The following is a 17,209-nucleotide window of genomic DNA, read 5'->3' as shown; positions in this document are numbered from 1 at the left end:
TCCTTTCAATGACTATTCTCGCAATTTTCAAGCAAAATTCTAATCCTTTGTATCTGTTAGCCAGGCATTCTTGCCCTCATCCGAGCACGCAACCTCGCAGTTCGTACCCAGAGGGGCTTTAAGGATTTTACCTGCGAGATCGGAGGTGCTATGGATTGAGGCCAAGAATGCTGGTAGCGCAATGCCTGAAATTTTGCGTATACCTAAGCCACCATACCTTATCGGCAAGGTGGCTTGCGCCCATGCCTGCTCATTGAATTGTATATTTAGTATAGATTTCTAACTGCGACTTTAGAAGCTGATCAATTGGCTGTTTCCATGTAGGACAGCAGCGGAGTAAATACGTGAATTTTGGAACGAAACGACAAAATTTTAAAATAAAAAGAGCGGAGTGGCTGCTAATTTTAAGAAGGCGGACCGAATGGTTATTAAATTTAGATAGGTATCAAATTTGTTAGAACAGTTGGGATGGTTTTGTAGAGGTGCAACCTCTGCCGTTACTTGGCTGGCAGCTATTAAGATAACTTCGCAGCTGCCACACAACAATATTCAAATTTGGAACGCAGTGGAGAATCCTCCTGGTCACGCACGTTACAAGATTCCACATTCCCTATCATCCGCTCGTCACGTCAACATCTTCTACCATTGTATTATATAAAGCTCGCGAGCCCGTCTGTATTGTACATAACATATCAATTGTAAAGTGTAAAATAAACATCACTATATGTAGCTGGTTCTTCATTACATCAACCCTTCAGCTACAGTTTCATCCAAAACGGGTGATCCAAGGAGATGTACACTCTCTTTGAATACAATCTTAATATTAGGCGCGACGTTAATGAAATTTTTAAGATGTTGAACTGCAATAGGAGAATCTAGTGATTCAGAAATATACAACTCGCATTTATTGAAGTTTAATTCAAGGCCAATATCTTTAAATTTGTTATTAATTTGAATTAAATCTGATTGGACCGTCTGAGAATCACCACCTAGCGTGCCATCGTCAAGGTACCATACATTTAATTTTGAATTTAGACTGTGTATAATCGAATTGATTGCTAAACTAAATAAAGCTGGGCCGAGGGGATCAACCTACCTACTTCCGAAAGGATTTCGTTATTTTTGTGTAATAATTTTGATGGTTCGTGATAGCATTGTAATAAAAAATTATAAATTTCGGGAGCCGTTAATTTCACAAATAACTGCCAAAGAGCCGAAATAAACTTTGACGAAAATGGTCAAGCGCACGCGCATACGCGCACACGCGCACACGCGCACACGGGGGTGCACAGGGCACACGCGTAGCTTGCCTTCTTGCCTCAATAAAAGTCGCAAATGTTGTCCGCAATCGAAGTGGCAGTCGGGGTTGTGTGGATACACCGCTTGGCCGGACTTCTCTTTCACCACGTGGTAGGAGTCCCGTTGAACGCTGTACTCTCTGCACTCTGCAGACGGACTTGAAGCTGTTAGTGCCGCAGACCAAAAGCTTCCCCAGTGCCAAGGAGACCAGTTTTCCACTTGGACCCTAACAAACTCTTTCGTTGGTAAATCAAAGGGTTTCCATTTCAGCCGACTCAGCTGCAAGTGCGATATTGAAACAATTGCCTTGTTAATTTAATTGTTCCCTGTTAATTTTGTTTAAATTCGAGCCTTTTTGTAGTTACTTTAAAATAATAAATTAAAATTTACAAAATTTTCCTTGTTTAGACGTCTTGTCACCATTGACATAAATAAAGTGTGGACGTTTGTTACTCAACCTCGCAATAACGGCTGAACGGATTTGGGTGTGGAACGGATACATTATACCCTGGACTAACACACATTTGGATTTGGGATTTTGAAAAATGTAAATTTCGCGTGGATTTCTAGTAGTTATATAAAAATAGTTTACCCGAGAGGTCTATGAGGAAAATATTATAATTAGTATTTAGGTACTAGTATATTGTAAATCATTCTACTGTACCTACTGTGCCCACTGCCCACTGCCCACTGCTGCAGTTCAGACGATATCTGTGCGTCTGTGTGTCGCACGTAGGTAGGTAATTCGTGTTTTGTACAGATAAGGCCACTTTGTTATGTACACAACAGAATATGATAAGTGTTGTGTAAACTGAGCAAAGAAGGCAATAAGGCTTTGAGGACACCACTATGGTGCCAGTAAATAGAGCATTTAACCTCGCACTAAATTTCCGATCCAATTTCTTTTTTTTAGGTTAAGGGTCACTTACCTACTGATGACCATAAAATGACGAAAATGCTGACAGATCCAGGTGGAGCTTCGTGTTATTCGTTCAGTGGATATTTCGGAAACTATCCACTTTAGCGCAAAAGTTATTCAGACTATTATTGTAGAGAATAAAATTTCGCATCTTTTGTTTCCTGTAAACTTTTTTGTAAATATTACCGTTTATTGGTGGTTTTTCTATTTCGGCTGATAACTTTTAAAATATTGGAAAAACCGGTTCATTAAATCGGCCATAAATCGTAAACGATAAGTTTTACAAAAAAGTTTACAGGAAATAAAAGATGCAAAATTTTATTCTCTACAATAATGGTCTGTATAATTTTTACCATAAAGTGGATAGTTTTCGAGATATCGGCCAAAAACTTTTCTTCAAGATTGCGATCGAAGCTCCACCTGGATCTGTCAGCATTTTGTGATTTTATTGTCAGTTAAGTGACCCTTAACCCAAAACAAAAAAGAAATTGGATCGGAAATTTAGTGCGAGGTTGACCAAAAAAAAAACGGCTTTATTTACTGTACTAACCATTCGAGGACATCAGTTGAATCCTCACTCGGCGCTACAGCAGACAGCTGGCATCTTTGCGGTTGCAATGTATTTATAGTCGGGGTGGGGACGCCCCGCGTGACGTCAGTACGTGGTACGTGTACCGACGTCCGACACGCATGACGCATGGGGCGCCTCGCCGCCACTGCTCTGACCTCTGAATGACCTCCGCAATGTTGACACGAGATAAAGTTCCAACCTTGTCCACAGAACTACCTACCTACTACATTACAGTCAATAATTAGATAAAATAATAACATGATGTTTTTATTAATTAAATAGTAACAGCTTGCATTTGTAGATCATAATATGAAGTAATGACCTACTTCATTAGGTAAATAATAGTATATTTTGGCACATACGACTTAAGATTAACACTTATCAATGGCATATATTATAATAGAAAATTAACATGTTCTTAAAGTTTAATTGCCTTCGTACACCAACGTGAACACAAGGATGGATGCCACTACACTGTGTACTTCCCATATAGCATACCTACTGGCAGTGTGTACTGTGAGTACCTACTGTCCAATATACCTACTCGTTACATTGCTCAATATTGGACATGTGTACTGTGAGTACCTACTGTCCAATATACCTACTCGTTACATTGCTCAATATTGGACATGTGTACTGTGAGTACCTACTGTCCAATATACCTACTCGTTACATTGCTCAATATTGGACATGTGTACTGTGAGTACCTACTGTCCAATATACCTACTCGTTACATTGCTCAATATTGGACATGTGTACTGTGAGTACCTACTGTCCAATATACCTACTCGTTACATTGCTCAATATTGGACATGTGTACTGTGAGTACCTACTGTCCAATATACCTACTCGTTACATTGCTCAATATTGGACATGTGTACTGTGAGTACCTACTGTCCAATATACCTACTCGTTACATTGCTCAATATTGGACATGTGTACTGTGAGTACCTACTGTCCAATATACCTACTCGTTACATTGCTCAATATTGGACATGTGTACTGTGAGTACCTACTGTCCAATATACCTACTCGTTACATTGCTCAATATTGGACATGTGTACTGTGAGTACCTACTGTCCAATATACCTACTCGTTACATTGCTCAATACTGGACAAGTTAACATTCAGTTTAAAGCCAGAAGAAAGAAGAACATCTTAGATCGGTCAGACTATTCGAGTAAGGTTAGAGTTTATAATGCTGCTGGCACATTGGTGCGTCGTGCCGTGCCGCACGCCGCACGGTGCGGTGTGCGTGCCGCACGGTGCGGTGTGCGTTCGGCGCTGATAATTAATATTACCTATAATTTGCTACCTTCAGTTTACAATCTGGGACTCTATTCTCTATGGCATTGAAATAGTACCTAATACCTTTATTCGAGTGCTGACACGCGCGGTTTGTGATTCCTGCTAACTAGCGCGAGGTGCCCAGCTGTGGGACTGGACATCAGCTGAGCGCGACTGTTAGCAGGTGACACTGTTACCCACGGCAGCGACGCGCTGGTAGAGCACGGCGGCTACTCGGCTGCGGCGCGCTGGTAGCGCACGGCGGCTACTCGGCTGCGGCGCGCTGGTAGAGCACGGCGGCTACTCGGCTGCGGCGCGCTGGTAGCGCACGGCGCGGAAGCACTGCACGGCGTTGGCGACGCCCAGCGAGAAGTTGCAGATGGACAGCGAGTAGTTGACGGGGCGGATGACGAGGCAGTAGCGCGTCCAGATGAGGCCCGTGGCGGCCAGCGTGGCCGACTGCGTGGCCGACACCGTGGCCAGCGGCCGCCGGTACTGCTCCAGCGACGCCGCCACCAGCGCCTGCGCCGACCGACAAGCATTCGTGAATCATACGAGCGAGCGAGTGCTACCACAGAAAACCTACACACCAGAGTTTCACTTTACAATTTTGAGTCTGCTGAAAGTTGAAATTATGATTTGGAAAGAGCAACTGCCGAGTTACTTGCCGGCTCTTCTCAGTACCAATCTGCATTATGAACCGGTTGGTACTGACACACGTGGCATCGTTCCTGTTGATCGTACGACAAGCCGCGAGCTCACACATGTGCGACGCCTAACGAACACCTATCTCACGAAATTTAAATAAAACAATTTTTTAAAACAGTCTCAAGTAAGTTTCAAACATGCTTGCAGAGAGTATTATGTGCATATCAAAATGAAACCCATTCCCAACAGCGCAGCGTTGTGCATCGTGGCGACATCATGGTGTCAACTGTCACATGCCTTCATCCCATGCAGAGCGTCGCCTCGCCGCTCGCGTGCCTGCCCCGTGAGCGTTACCGACACCTCGACACCTCGACACCTCGACACGCCGATATATGAGCATTAGATATAGTCCGCGCCAATCAAATAGTCGCTATTGAAATTAACCGCAAGACGCGTTGAAATAGCATTTTTAGGCGTCAGTGGGACGCGCGACGAGAGGGGAACACCTCACCCCGCGCTCGCCACCTGCATTAGTGTGAGTGCTACATCAGTACACGGTACGTGCGCGAGCTCGCACTCGCACCATAGTAGGTCGGAAGCGACTATTTAATTGCCGGGAACTATGCGCGTTACCGACACCGCGACATGAGTGAGGCGGCAGATGCGGCTGAGGAGGATGGAGAGGAGATGGCGAACACCGATGAAGCTGACGTGATGAACAAGAGAAACAAAACAAAAGTGACTCGTATACAAATAGATTTACTTATCTAATTGAAAAAGGTTGTTACAAAAATAGTCAACATGTTTTCTTGTCTATAACAGTTTAATAGTTAACTGTAATATACGCCTACACTACGCACCAGCAGGTTACCACCTACCATTGCATGTGATGATAATCTAGGAAGACAACAGTGCCTAAACTACAAACATATCTACATAACTCATATCTGCACAAGATTCATACAAAAATATGAACTTACAGTGAATATACAAAGAACTACATTTTGGCAGCCGGCGATGCAGGCGACTTCTCCGCGGAAATAACAATGATAGTATACTGTATAGCGCTCTCTCTGTTACGTAATCACACAAATGATAGACAATGGACGCTAAACATTTTGTGTCACCAACCAATCACAACAATTGAAACTATGTTTTCTAATCAGTAATGTTTAGGCTCGCAGGTGGATGGAAGAAAACTAGTTGGCGATAATATCCTTATAAAAAAATTATATTCAAAGTTACATTTAAATGAAAAGACTAAAAACTAGTGCTTATATATCTACGGATGAGAATATTCTGCCTTATTTCGATTCTCACATGTGGTATTATATATCTACGGATGAGAATATTCTGCCTTATTTCGATTCTCACATGTGGTATTATATATCTACGGATGAGAATATTCTGCCTTATTTTGATTCTCACATGTGGTATTATATATCTACGGATGAGAATATTCTGCTTTATTTCGATTCTCACATGTGGTATTATATATCTACGGATGAGAATATTCTGCCTTATTTCGATTCTCACATGTGGTATTATATATCTACGGATGAGAATATTCTGCCTTATTTCGATTCTCACGTGTGGTATTATATATCTACGGATGAGAATATTCTGCCTTATTTCGATTCTCACATGTGGTATTTATTATATATCTACGGATGAGAATATTCTGCCTTATTTCGATTCTCACATGTGGTATTATATATCTACGGATGAGAATATTCTGCCTTATTTCGATTCTCACGTGTGGTATTATATATCTACGGATGAGAATATTCTGCCTTATTTCGATTCTCACATGTGGTATTTATTATATATCTACGGATGAGAATATTCTGCCTTATTTCGATTCTCACATGTGGTATTATATATCTACGGATGAGAATATTCTGCCTTATTTCGATTCTCACATGTGGTATTATATATCTACGGATGAGAATATTCTGCCTTATTTCGATTCTCACGTGTGGTATTATATATCTACGGATGAGAATATTCTGCCTTATTTCGATTCTCACATGTGGTATTTATTATATATCTACGGATGAGAATATTCTGCCTTATTTCGATTCTCACATGTGGTATTATATATCTACGGATGAGAATATTCTGCCTTATTTCGATTCTCACATGTGGTATTTATTATATATCTACGGATGAGAATATTCTGCCTTATTTCGATTCTCACATGTGGTATTATATATCTACGGATGAGAATATTCTGCCTTATTTCGATTCTCACATGTGGTATTATATATCTACGGATGAGAATATTCTGCCTTATTTCGATTCTCACATGTGGTATTTATTATATATCTACGGATGAGAATATTCTGCCTTATTTCGATTCTCACATGTGGTATTATATATCTACGGATGAGAATATTCTGCCTTATTTCGATTCTCACATGTGGTATTACGCCGCTTCAGCTATACGGCTCGTCTTCGTACGTGCGAATGGCAATGCGTGTTGCGCTGGCTCACTATGTGTCAGCCGCTGGCTTCGCCTGCGTAACTAATTGAATTTCGAATGTTTTTGAAAACATGTTTGTGATTGGTTGGTGATTCAAAATAACGTTGGTTAACGCCCACAGAGATTTTTGCCTGTGTAGTTAATACGGAATGACGTCACAGAGGGCGCCCTACCAACTTGTGTCCGGTATACTCCACACAAGCAGTTCAACAACATCACGATCCTCTTATCACACTTGACACCATCTTGTCAGCACTTCGACAGCTGACAACATGTCACAACATGACGCCTCACGCGCCATGCTAACTGTCATGTCAAAAGTACGTAATAAAATCATACTTTTAACATGAAATTTAATACAATTAAAGTTAAAATGGCGCGTGGGGAGTTAAATTTTATGCGTTATTGAGTGTCTGTCTGTGTGTCTGTGACAACACATTAACAAGCTCAGTACCAAGGGGAACACATTTGATGGCAACTCTTGGTAGGTACTGATGACAAGTAATGTGATCCTATTTAGTTACAGATGCATCTTTTCAAAAACCAACTACGAAAAATTGAATAAATAAAATATACGCGAACTACTTATTTTATCGTTCACCTTTTGTATCTATTCGCTATCAACGAGGTCCGAGAGTCGAGCGGCCGTGCGAGCGGAGCGAAGCGGAGTGGAGGGCCCCATGCGCTTGTGTCTGAACCATGTGCCTCGGCGGCACCTCTACAGCACGAGCCAACACGAGCCCGGCACAGATCCGGGCCCCCCACGTCCGGGTTCGCTCCCCACGCTCGAGCCAGCAGGCAGCAACCTTAGCACCTTTTGACATCATACAAATTCTGCTTTAGCACAAGTGAATTCAGCCCAAATGTTCATTTTCATTGCCCGACATGAGCCGTGTGTGTGAGGAGTGCGGAAGATTTGAAAAACGCATTCCTGGCATGCCACCCGCTTGTCCCGCATGCTGCGTCGAGGAACGATCGGTGAAAAGGAGTTAGACGCGACATGTCCCTCCGCTCGTCGGTGGAGCTGCAGCCTGCAGGCGACGACCACTCGACCTGCTGCTGCGCACCGCACAGCCGCCTGCAGGAGATCACTGCTTCGTGTCGAGCGCCCGCTGGTGGCGGTAGGCGCGCCCCATCTGGTACAGGTTGGTGACGGCGACGAACACGTTGACGGCGAACAGGCTGTAGTTCTTGGGGATGATGACGAGCGAGTAGCGCGACCACACCAGCCCCGTGGCGGCCAGCGACGCGCACTGCGGCACCGACAGCGCCTCCACCGGCCGGCGCAGGTCGCCCAGCCCCGCCAACACCAGCCCCTGCCGGGAACACCCGCCTTGTACCGCCAGCCTCCTGAGCCGATCACTACATAACACTATGACATGCCACATCGCAGCACCGTGCTGGCAGCGACGGACACTTGCTCGGATTGTGTTTTACCTATTAAGTATGGTTCACTAATGATTGACAAAAACTTATGACAAATTATCAGTTCACCAAAAACTTTTGAAAAACTAATCAAATCACAAACGTTGTATACCGCAAACATATCATTTTACAAAAGATCATTTGACAAATATTCTATTCACAAATGTTTTACTTTGCAAATTTGCGAATGTTAAAATATCATTAAAAAAATTATTATTTCACCAAATAATTTGTTTTTCAAATTCGCGATTTTACAAAATAATAGATGAAAAATTTATTATTTGATAAAATAACTAATTAACAAAAAACACACAAAAAGTCTGTTTTGCATACATATGCGAACCCCTATGCAACGCATTACGCAGCAATAATATCATGCGGCTCCTTTTTTCTGGGTGGTAAAAAAAGTGGTCTGTAAGACCCCGCCATCCCCTTCTAACCTAACCGTTCCGAGTCGGAGTGCTCCAAGTCCCGAGCTCGCTTCGCTCGCTCTTCATGGTGGGAGCGGGTGGAATGAGAGAGACCCTTCACCATAGTGGTGGTCTCTTCTCGTCAACCGGGGCCCGTTGACGGAGCCCCGCTTCGCGGGGCTCCTTTTTTCTGGGTGGTAAAAAAAGAAATAACCCACGAAGGGGGGATGGTGGGGTCTTACAGACCCCACCATCCCCTTCTAACCTAACCGTTTCGAGTGCCCCAAGTTCCGAGCTCGCTTCGCTCGCTCTTGATGGTGGGAGGGGGGGAGGAAAGAGAATTTTTTTTGAATTATTTGATGAAATAACAATTTGTCTGGTAATTTGTTTTATCAAGTGAATTATTTGTAGAAACATAAGTTTTATAACGATCATAAAATGATTCATAATTTTGTCAGAATTTGTTTGGGAAATGAAACTTTGTCATTTGTTTTTGTCAATTGATTGGTCACCATTAAGTATGTTTAGTTTAAAATAACCTACATTTAGTTCAATGTTGTTAGTTTATAAGCAATTGTTATTTAGTTTTTAAGTATTATACCAATAAATTAATGTGTTACGTGTACCTATCTACTATCGACGGCATTGGTGTACGGAAAACTTATGATTTAAAGTTTATGATTACACCTAAACTTGTTGTAAAATGTACATATTCTTCCTAAATAAATAAATTTTATTATTATTATGATTATAATTACGTCACTAGAGAGCGCGCGCGTCCGTGTTGTACAAAACCACATGCGTCATTACAATTCGTAAGCAAATGTTCACACAACTATATTGGCATTACAGGGCACAGACACGAACGAGCTCGGCGCGCCCGCCGTGCCGCGGTGACGTCAGCGCGGCGCCCGCCGTGCCGCGGTGACGTCAGCGCGCCCTGGTGGCTGCTTCACCACTGTAATGTGATGACGTAGCCAGGTGAGCATGCCGCATGGAGCCCCGCATGCCGCCGCATGATTCGTGACTTACATGAAGATGGGAACATTATATTATACACCATGTTTGTATGAAGATAATGATTATTGTAATTAGATGATATGACATCACTTGAGCACTATTGTACAATATTCTAATTAGGATGCATCTGTGTAATGTTGTCAGTATGCTGACATGAACAATGGCACATATTGTATACTGACACATGTAACACACACATCCAGGACAAAGAGACTAGCAACTATGTACTTAGTTACTTGTGGACAAAGACTACTCATGGACTATGAACACATACAGTCAAGACAAACAACAAATGGGACTGCTTTGTGACTACCAACGTCTAGCTACTGAGCACTACTTGAGGCAAACATGTTATTAGTTTCAGATGTTGATTATCAGATCTGCACCTACATACATACATTATCTGCCAGATCTGCACCTACATACATACATTATCTGCCAGATCTGCACCTACATACATACATTATCTGCCAGATCTGCACCTACATACATACATTATCTGCCAGATCTGCACCTACATACATACATTATCTGCCAGATCTGCACCTACATACATACATTATCTGCCAGATCTGCACCTACATACATACATTATCTGCCAGATCTGCACCTACATACATACATTATCTGCCAGATCTGCACCTACATACATACATTATCTGCCAGATCTGCACCTACATACATACATTATCTGCCAGATCTGCACCTACATACATACATTATCTGCCAGATCTGCACCTACATACATACATTATCTGCCAGATCTGCACCTACATACATACATTATCTGCCAGATCTGCACCTACATACATATTATGTACATTACAATACTTGAGTTCATGCTCAATTATCAGTCTGACAATTCAAAAGCACTTGAAAAGTTTACTTGAGGACAGTTGTCATAAACATAAGAAATTCAATGTTGCTGTCACTCTCCCACAACCCCCTTCCCCCCCATGAGCAGTCCACCTGCAGGTGAGCAGTGCTCACAAGGTTCTATTACATGCGGTTATCTTCTTACTAAGGGGAGAGTTATGATCGGAGCCACGTGAATGTTATGCCAACATTATGTTGTAGCACATTCAGTGTGAGCACACACACACACACACACAACCAACAGTATATTATATTTGAGACATTACGACTGCTACACCATGAGGTTCAACAAATCTACTGTTTACTTGAATTCAACTGACCAGAAATGCAATACATTATACTTCAATTATATCCATACTAATATTGTAAAGGTGAAAGACACGCTGTCTATCTGCTAGCTTTTCACAGCCCAACCGTTTAACCAATTGTGACGAAATTACTACAGAGATAGCTTGCATCCTGGAGAAGGCCATGGGCTACTTTTCATCCCGGAAAATCAAAGAGTTCCCGGAGGATTTATAAAAGACCTTGCAGAGTCACTGACATTATCTAGTAGGTACCTACTTAATCAATTAAGTTTAAAGTTGAATAATAATAACAATAGCATTTCTCAGTGAGGGGGACCCCGAAACTAAGTGACCTTGTGTAATGTAGATCATCCATAACATAATACATACCCATTTAAACGCTGGCGCCCAGAAGAAGATCGTTTTAGGACCTGGAAACACACTCGCGTTTAGCATGGCACCTACTACGCCGCAGCTAGCGTTCCGCAACTAGCACTCACCAGCATCGTGCTCCCACAGCGGACGCAGCCTCGACGGCACGAACCTGTCCGCCACCGCCACTACTGCTCGGTACGCTTTGGACATGATTCCTCACTGAAGCTGGCAGATTATTTAATTTAATTATTAATATTAACAAACGCTGGGTTGCATGCCACTCGAATCAGCCGAGAAGGGACCTTGAAATGAAATTAATAATGATAAAATTATTTTAATTTAAAATTCACTGAGCGACGTATGTAACGAGCTGTCATCTGTCAATGTCACTTCACGACCATGTTAGTGCTTACACTTTTAGGAATTTCACCCCATTTTAGGGTGAAACACGACTGATATATGGTTTATTAGCCTCCGACGCAAAAAGAAGGGGTGTAATAAGGTATGTTTGAGGTCTGTATATCTGTGTATCTGTCTGTGGTATCGTAGCTTGAGAAACGGGTTTTTGGGTCGAGGATTTTTAAATTTTTTTTTAACAGGAATTTGGGGTAAAATTGAACTTCAGACCTGGTAACTCAACTTTTATTTTTACATTCCACAGATGTAAAATAAAATAAAAAAGAACGTTCAAGATTTGTTAAAAAATCTAACAATTTTTTTTCATTTAAACAGCAATAATTAATATTTTAATAAAAATAATCAAAAATAAGTAGAGTGAAATAGGAAGTACCTACATACATAAGTACCTACACAATGTGTTTTTGAAATAAAGTAAATTAATAATATGTGCAGTATGAGCACCACAGATGAGCACGATAGTAGAGCTTAAAAACTGGGGCAAAAGTCAATTTTCAAAACAAAACATGGCGGCCGCCAATGGAAGTGACTGAGGTGTCAGTGTCTCCAAAAATAATCGTTTCTTTGTTTGTTTATTTTACTTTGTTCAAACTTTCTGTTCTCACGTCTTCCTTAATTTCATGATCACAGACTTATGTGTTAACTTTTAAGTGCTTATTTAGTTTGGAAGATGGGGACGAGCACGATGGGCGGCGATCTACATTCCGACAAGCAGGACAAGCTGCTGAAGCTGCAGGCGCGGAAGAAGGAGCTCGAGCTGATGCTCGCCTCCAAGAACGAGGAGCTGTACAAGCTGTGCGTGCAGGAGGTGCAGCTGACGGGCGTCATGCCGCCCGAGGCGCCGCTCAGCCCCGCCGACGTGCAGGACGGCGCCGACCGCCGGCGCGCGCGGCCCGACGCCAAGCACCCGGCGCACCGCCTGTCCACGCCTGCCGCGGCGCCCGACGGCGCGCCCCCGCGTCGCGCGCGCCGCGTCGACAGCGGCCGCTCCAACTTCTTCCCCTCGCCGCCGCAGGAGCGCCACCCTGACACGTTCTGCATCCGCGCCGAGCCGCCGCGCGCCGCGCCCTACCGCCACCCCGCCGAGCCGCACTTCAGCTCCAGCCAGCCCGACATCGCGCGCCACACGCCGCTGCTGTACCAGTACGCGGCGCAGCTGCGCGCGCACAGCCAGCACCTGGGCGCGCCCCGCCCCCCGCCGCCGCACCGCGCGCGCCGCGTGGCGCTGCAGCGCACGCAGACGTACCACCTCACCTCGCACAGCGACTACAGCCAGCACCTGGACGCCATGGCGCCGCACGAGCCGCTCGGCGCGCGCGGCGTGCCTGTACCCAGCACGCTGCCGCTGCGCGAGCGCGCCGCGCGCCCGCCGCCGCTCCTGCAGCTGCAGGGGGCCACCGACGACTACTCCCCGACCGACTCGGACTCGGTGAGCACGAGTAGGTTCTCGCCGCTGTCGCCGACGGAGGGGCGCGCCAAGGAGAAGCAGTGGTACGAGACGTCGCTGGACGCGCCCGCGCTGCGCAAGAGCGGCAGCCTGAAGCGCGCGCCGCCCTACGAGCTGATGGGGTCGGCGGGGCGTCACGTGGCGCTGTCGCCGGGCGCCGCGTCGCTGGAGGCGCCCGGCAACGTGACCGTCATCGAGCAGGGCAGGTGCATCCCATACCGCGAGGAGACCAAGCCCTTCGAGATGTCGGACTTCTACAAGTACTCTACCAAGTTCCGGCAGGCCTCCGCCGCGCGCCCCGCGCCCCGCGCGCCGCCCCCCTGCCACCCCAACCAGTGGCACTGACACTGCGCCCAGCTCTGGTCACAACGTGCCCGGCAGTCTTATCAGGATATCAGGATCTCTACAACAAGCACTTGTGTATCTTTGTTCAGTTTGGTTTCCTCGTGGTGTATCAAAGGGTACACATAGAAAGAAAGAAAGAAAGAAAACTTTTATTTGATCACAATACCTACTACAATAAACCTTAAAAGCTAATTAAGTTAATCTACATAATTAAACTAATAACAAAAAAATATAATAATAAAAAATAATACCTATATATATACAAGTACGTGTGACCAAATATAGGTCTCCCACTCAGCATCATGCTGCAGCAAGCTGCAGCGCTGGTTTTCAGTGGGAGCCTTAACAAGTGAAGTCACGGACGATTTACCTAGTACAGTATATTATAAAAATAAAATACGCAAACAACTAAACTAAGGTTTGAACAAGTAACTAAAAAAAAAAAAAAAGACAAACAATATAAGAAAACTAAGACCGTACATAAAAAAAATAAAAAAATAAATAAAATAAATATGAGAAGAGGTATAACGGAATTATTATAAATGATGATTGTAAAAACAATAAATGCAATATAATATGTGACATAAGTGCTGAAACGATAGGTGCTGATCCGAATAGTATGAAATGATTAAGTAATTAATTTTAACTTGTAATTTTTTGTTGTGTAAGAAGATAAGTTTTTAATTTAGTTTTAAAAGTTCCAAGAGATATTGACGATTTTAACGGCGGTGGTAGATCGTTCCAGCACTTAGTAGCTGCAAATTTAAAGCTTCCCTTAAATGCCGCTGTTCTATGCCTTGGTGTAGATAGAAAGAGGTGGGAATTTCGTGTAACGCGTGCTGACTTATCACCAAACCACATTAGTTTCTTACGCAGGTATTCTGGAATTCCGTGTTTAAGTACCCCAAAAAGTAGCGTGGCAAGATGTAGCTTTCTACGTGCTTCCATCTTCAAGAGATTTACTTCGTTAATGTAAGGAGTGACATGTGAGCGTGGTGGAATATTGAAGCAAAACCTAGCACAGGCGTTTTGAACACGCTGAATAATCTTTTTAGTCCTACTAAGGAGACGAGGTCCATACACCGTGTCAGCATAATTTAACCTTGACAGAACAAGTGATTCGCACAAACGTATTCTTAGCTTTACACTAATATAGGGCCTCATTTTATAAAGCAACTTTAGGCGATATAAGCTATTACGGACAGCGTTAAGGATGTGAGTCTCGAAATGTAGTGTGGTGTCAAAAACTACTCCCAAATTTCGAGCTTCTCGTACCTTTTCAATTATATTATTATTAATTTTTATTATAGGATTGAGCGAGTTTATTTTAGCAACAACACTTTTGGAACCCAATACCATACATTGAGACTTACCAGGATTTAGTACTAAACAGTTCCTTTTTGACCACATATGTATTTGCTCTAAGTCGGAATTAAGTTTGGATTCAGCTGCCGCTGTGTCTATGTCACCAAAAGAGATGTACAGTTGTGTATCATCAGCATAAAGATGGTACAAGCAATGATTAATGCAATTTGTAATGTCAGCTACTATATTATCACACTATATTGTCACATACTATATTATTATTTCCTTGTGGTGTATCAAAGGGTGCACATACTATATTATTATTTCCTTGTGGTGTAGCAAAGGGTACACATACTATATTATTATTTCCTCGTGGTGTATCAAAGGGTACACTTACTATATTATTATTTCCTCGTGGTGTATCAAAGGGTACACATACTATATTATTATTTCAATACAATCATTCAGTTTTTGTGTGATTAAAATACACAGTAACTTAGGTATAGTGATCATTATTTGTATACTTATATACATTTGATGTTGGGCCGAAGTGAACCAAGCTGCTGCAAGAATCATCTTTGGTTTGATTCATTTGTATGTAACTTGTTGGTGACAGATATGCTCCATCCTCACCACTTTGTAAAGTGATCTTATTGCTATGCCACTTGCGAGAGGAGAACTCACATATTGTAATGTTGGAGCTGACCTCCGCTGACCTGTGACCTGCTCCACTTGCATTCCCTGGTCGGCGAAGATCAGCTCCGCTCTGCTCTCATTGACACCTCGGAGTGGGGAGCTCAGGGTGTGGGGGGAGTCCATGTTATAGTCAGGTGATAGTTGCCGATGCCGGGTGACTGAGCCTTATCGACTGCCTTGTCCTATGTCGTCCAAAATACAATACGATTATTAAGTAGTTGAATGTATTTATAATATACTTGTAAATAAAATTATTGTTATAATATAATAGATAGGAATAATGATTTGATGGTGGTCTACGCCAGGTTACTTGTGCAGTGCTTGAAGAATCTATGTACAAATATTATTGTGAAGGTGACTCGAGGCTGTGAGTTTGCCATGACAATGTACTGTATCTAAAAAACAAGCATTTTTCATTAATCGTGATTTCTGTTTTTTACTGTAAACATTTACCTCGTTCGCGGCATTGATCTGACAAAACATTGTATTTAATAATACAGTTGTTTTGTCAAAACGGACTCTAGCGTTTTACGAGATACAGTACTTATATTTCAATTTGGAATTTGTCATGTGCGAGCTCATTTATCTGTTACGATAAAACACCGTATCTAAAGATACAGTATATTGCCTTGGCACGGCAGAGCGACCGCGACACGCGACAGCGACACGACACTTGCGTGCTGCTGCTGTGTGTGGAGAGCATTAGAAGAGCGACCGCGACACGCGACAGCGACACGACACTTGCGTGCTGCTGCTGTGTGTGGAGAGCGCGACGCGCGACGCGGCCGTGTGTAGGTGTAGCGTGTAGCGCACTCTACCTTGTTAGTTACTGCAGAGCGCAGACTGACACGCGTCTTGCCCAACATAGTAGGTACACTTTATCTGAGGACGTCGGTGCACTGCCCTCCTGTGTGACGTCACACGAGCCTATCGTCCACCAAGTTGATGATGTACACATCACTATGAACTAAGTAGTTTGTATAGTTATTGATATTGCAATTCTAAATTGCGCTATCAAAAATTGGAGAGAAATATTTTTTGTATTGTTTATAAAACGTTATAGCGACTGTGCGGGGAGCACAGGTTTGTTGGGTTACATAGCGACTGTGCGGAGAGCACAGGTTTGTTTATATAGCGACTGTGCGAAGAGCACAGGTTTGATTACGTCAAATAAAGTTATTTTACAACTATGTACCTTGTCTTATTTACTGGAAGAAACATTATCCTTAAATATGTAGTAGGTAGGTACCTATAAGTTTAATTTCAGAAATAAATAAGGTCTTATCAAAAGAACATTTTCATACGCCGTAGAGTGTATATATTCTTGTATCAACCATTGTATATTTAAGAGGAACTTTAGAATTGCGCGTCGTTGAGAAGTTTCGCCAGTAGTATGT

The 17,209-nt window shown here is 43.1% G+C and overlaps 2 protein-coding genes across 5 annotated transcripts; one reads left to right on the top strand and one right to left on the bottom strand.

Moving 5' to 3' along the window:
• Positions 1-3,040: 3,040 nt before the first annotated feature.
• On the bottom strand, positions 3,041-11,981 carry LOC117992250 (mitochondrial pyruvate carrier 2-like). Of its 4 annotated transcripts, none has more exons than XM_069505666.1 (3): positions 11,728-11,981; positions 11,618-11,658; positions 3,041-4,598 (listed from the first exon to the last, which is right to left on the bottom strand). In XM_069505666.1, the coding sequence occupies exons 1-3, from the start codon at positions 11,810-11,812 to the stop codon at positions 4,377-4,379; spliced, it is 348 nt and encodes a 115-aa protein (XP_069361767.1). In that variant the 5' UTR covers positions 11,813-11,981; the 3' UTR covers positions 3,041-4,376. The 4 variants fall into 4 exon arrangements, with proteins under 4 accessions (XP_069361767.1, XP_069361769.1, XP_034835803.1 ...); XM_069505668.1 differs by lacking the exon at positions 3,041-4,598 and adding an exon at positions 5,466-8,571 and having other exon boundaries at positions 11,728-11,979; XM_034979912.2 differs by lacking the exon at positions 3,041-4,598 and adding an exon at positions 5,466-8,525 and having other exon boundaries at positions 11,728-11,970.
• Positions 11,982-12,494: 513 nt separating this feature from the next.
• On the top strand, positions 12,495-17,002 carry sstn (stepping stone). Its single transcript, XM_069505661.1, has one exon. The coding sequence runs from the start codon at positions 12,690-12,692 to the stop codon at positions 13,809-13,811; it is 1,122 nt and encodes a 373-aa protein (XP_069361762.1). The 5' UTR covers positions 12,495-12,689; the 3' UTR covers positions 13,812-17,002.
• The last annotated feature ends 207 nt before the right edge of the window (positions 17,003-17,209 follow it).

The sequence above is a fragment of the Maniola hyperantus genome, chromosome 21 (genome assembly GCF_902806685.2).
Source record: "Maniola hyperantus chromosome 21, iAphHyp1.2, whole genome shotgun sequence".
Taxonomy (NCBI): Eukaryota; Metazoa; Arthropoda; class Insecta; order Lepidoptera; family Nymphalidae; genus Maniola; species Maniola hyperantus.
Note: the sequence above shows the minus strand (reverse complement) of the source record. Positions and strands in the feature narration are given on the sequence as shown.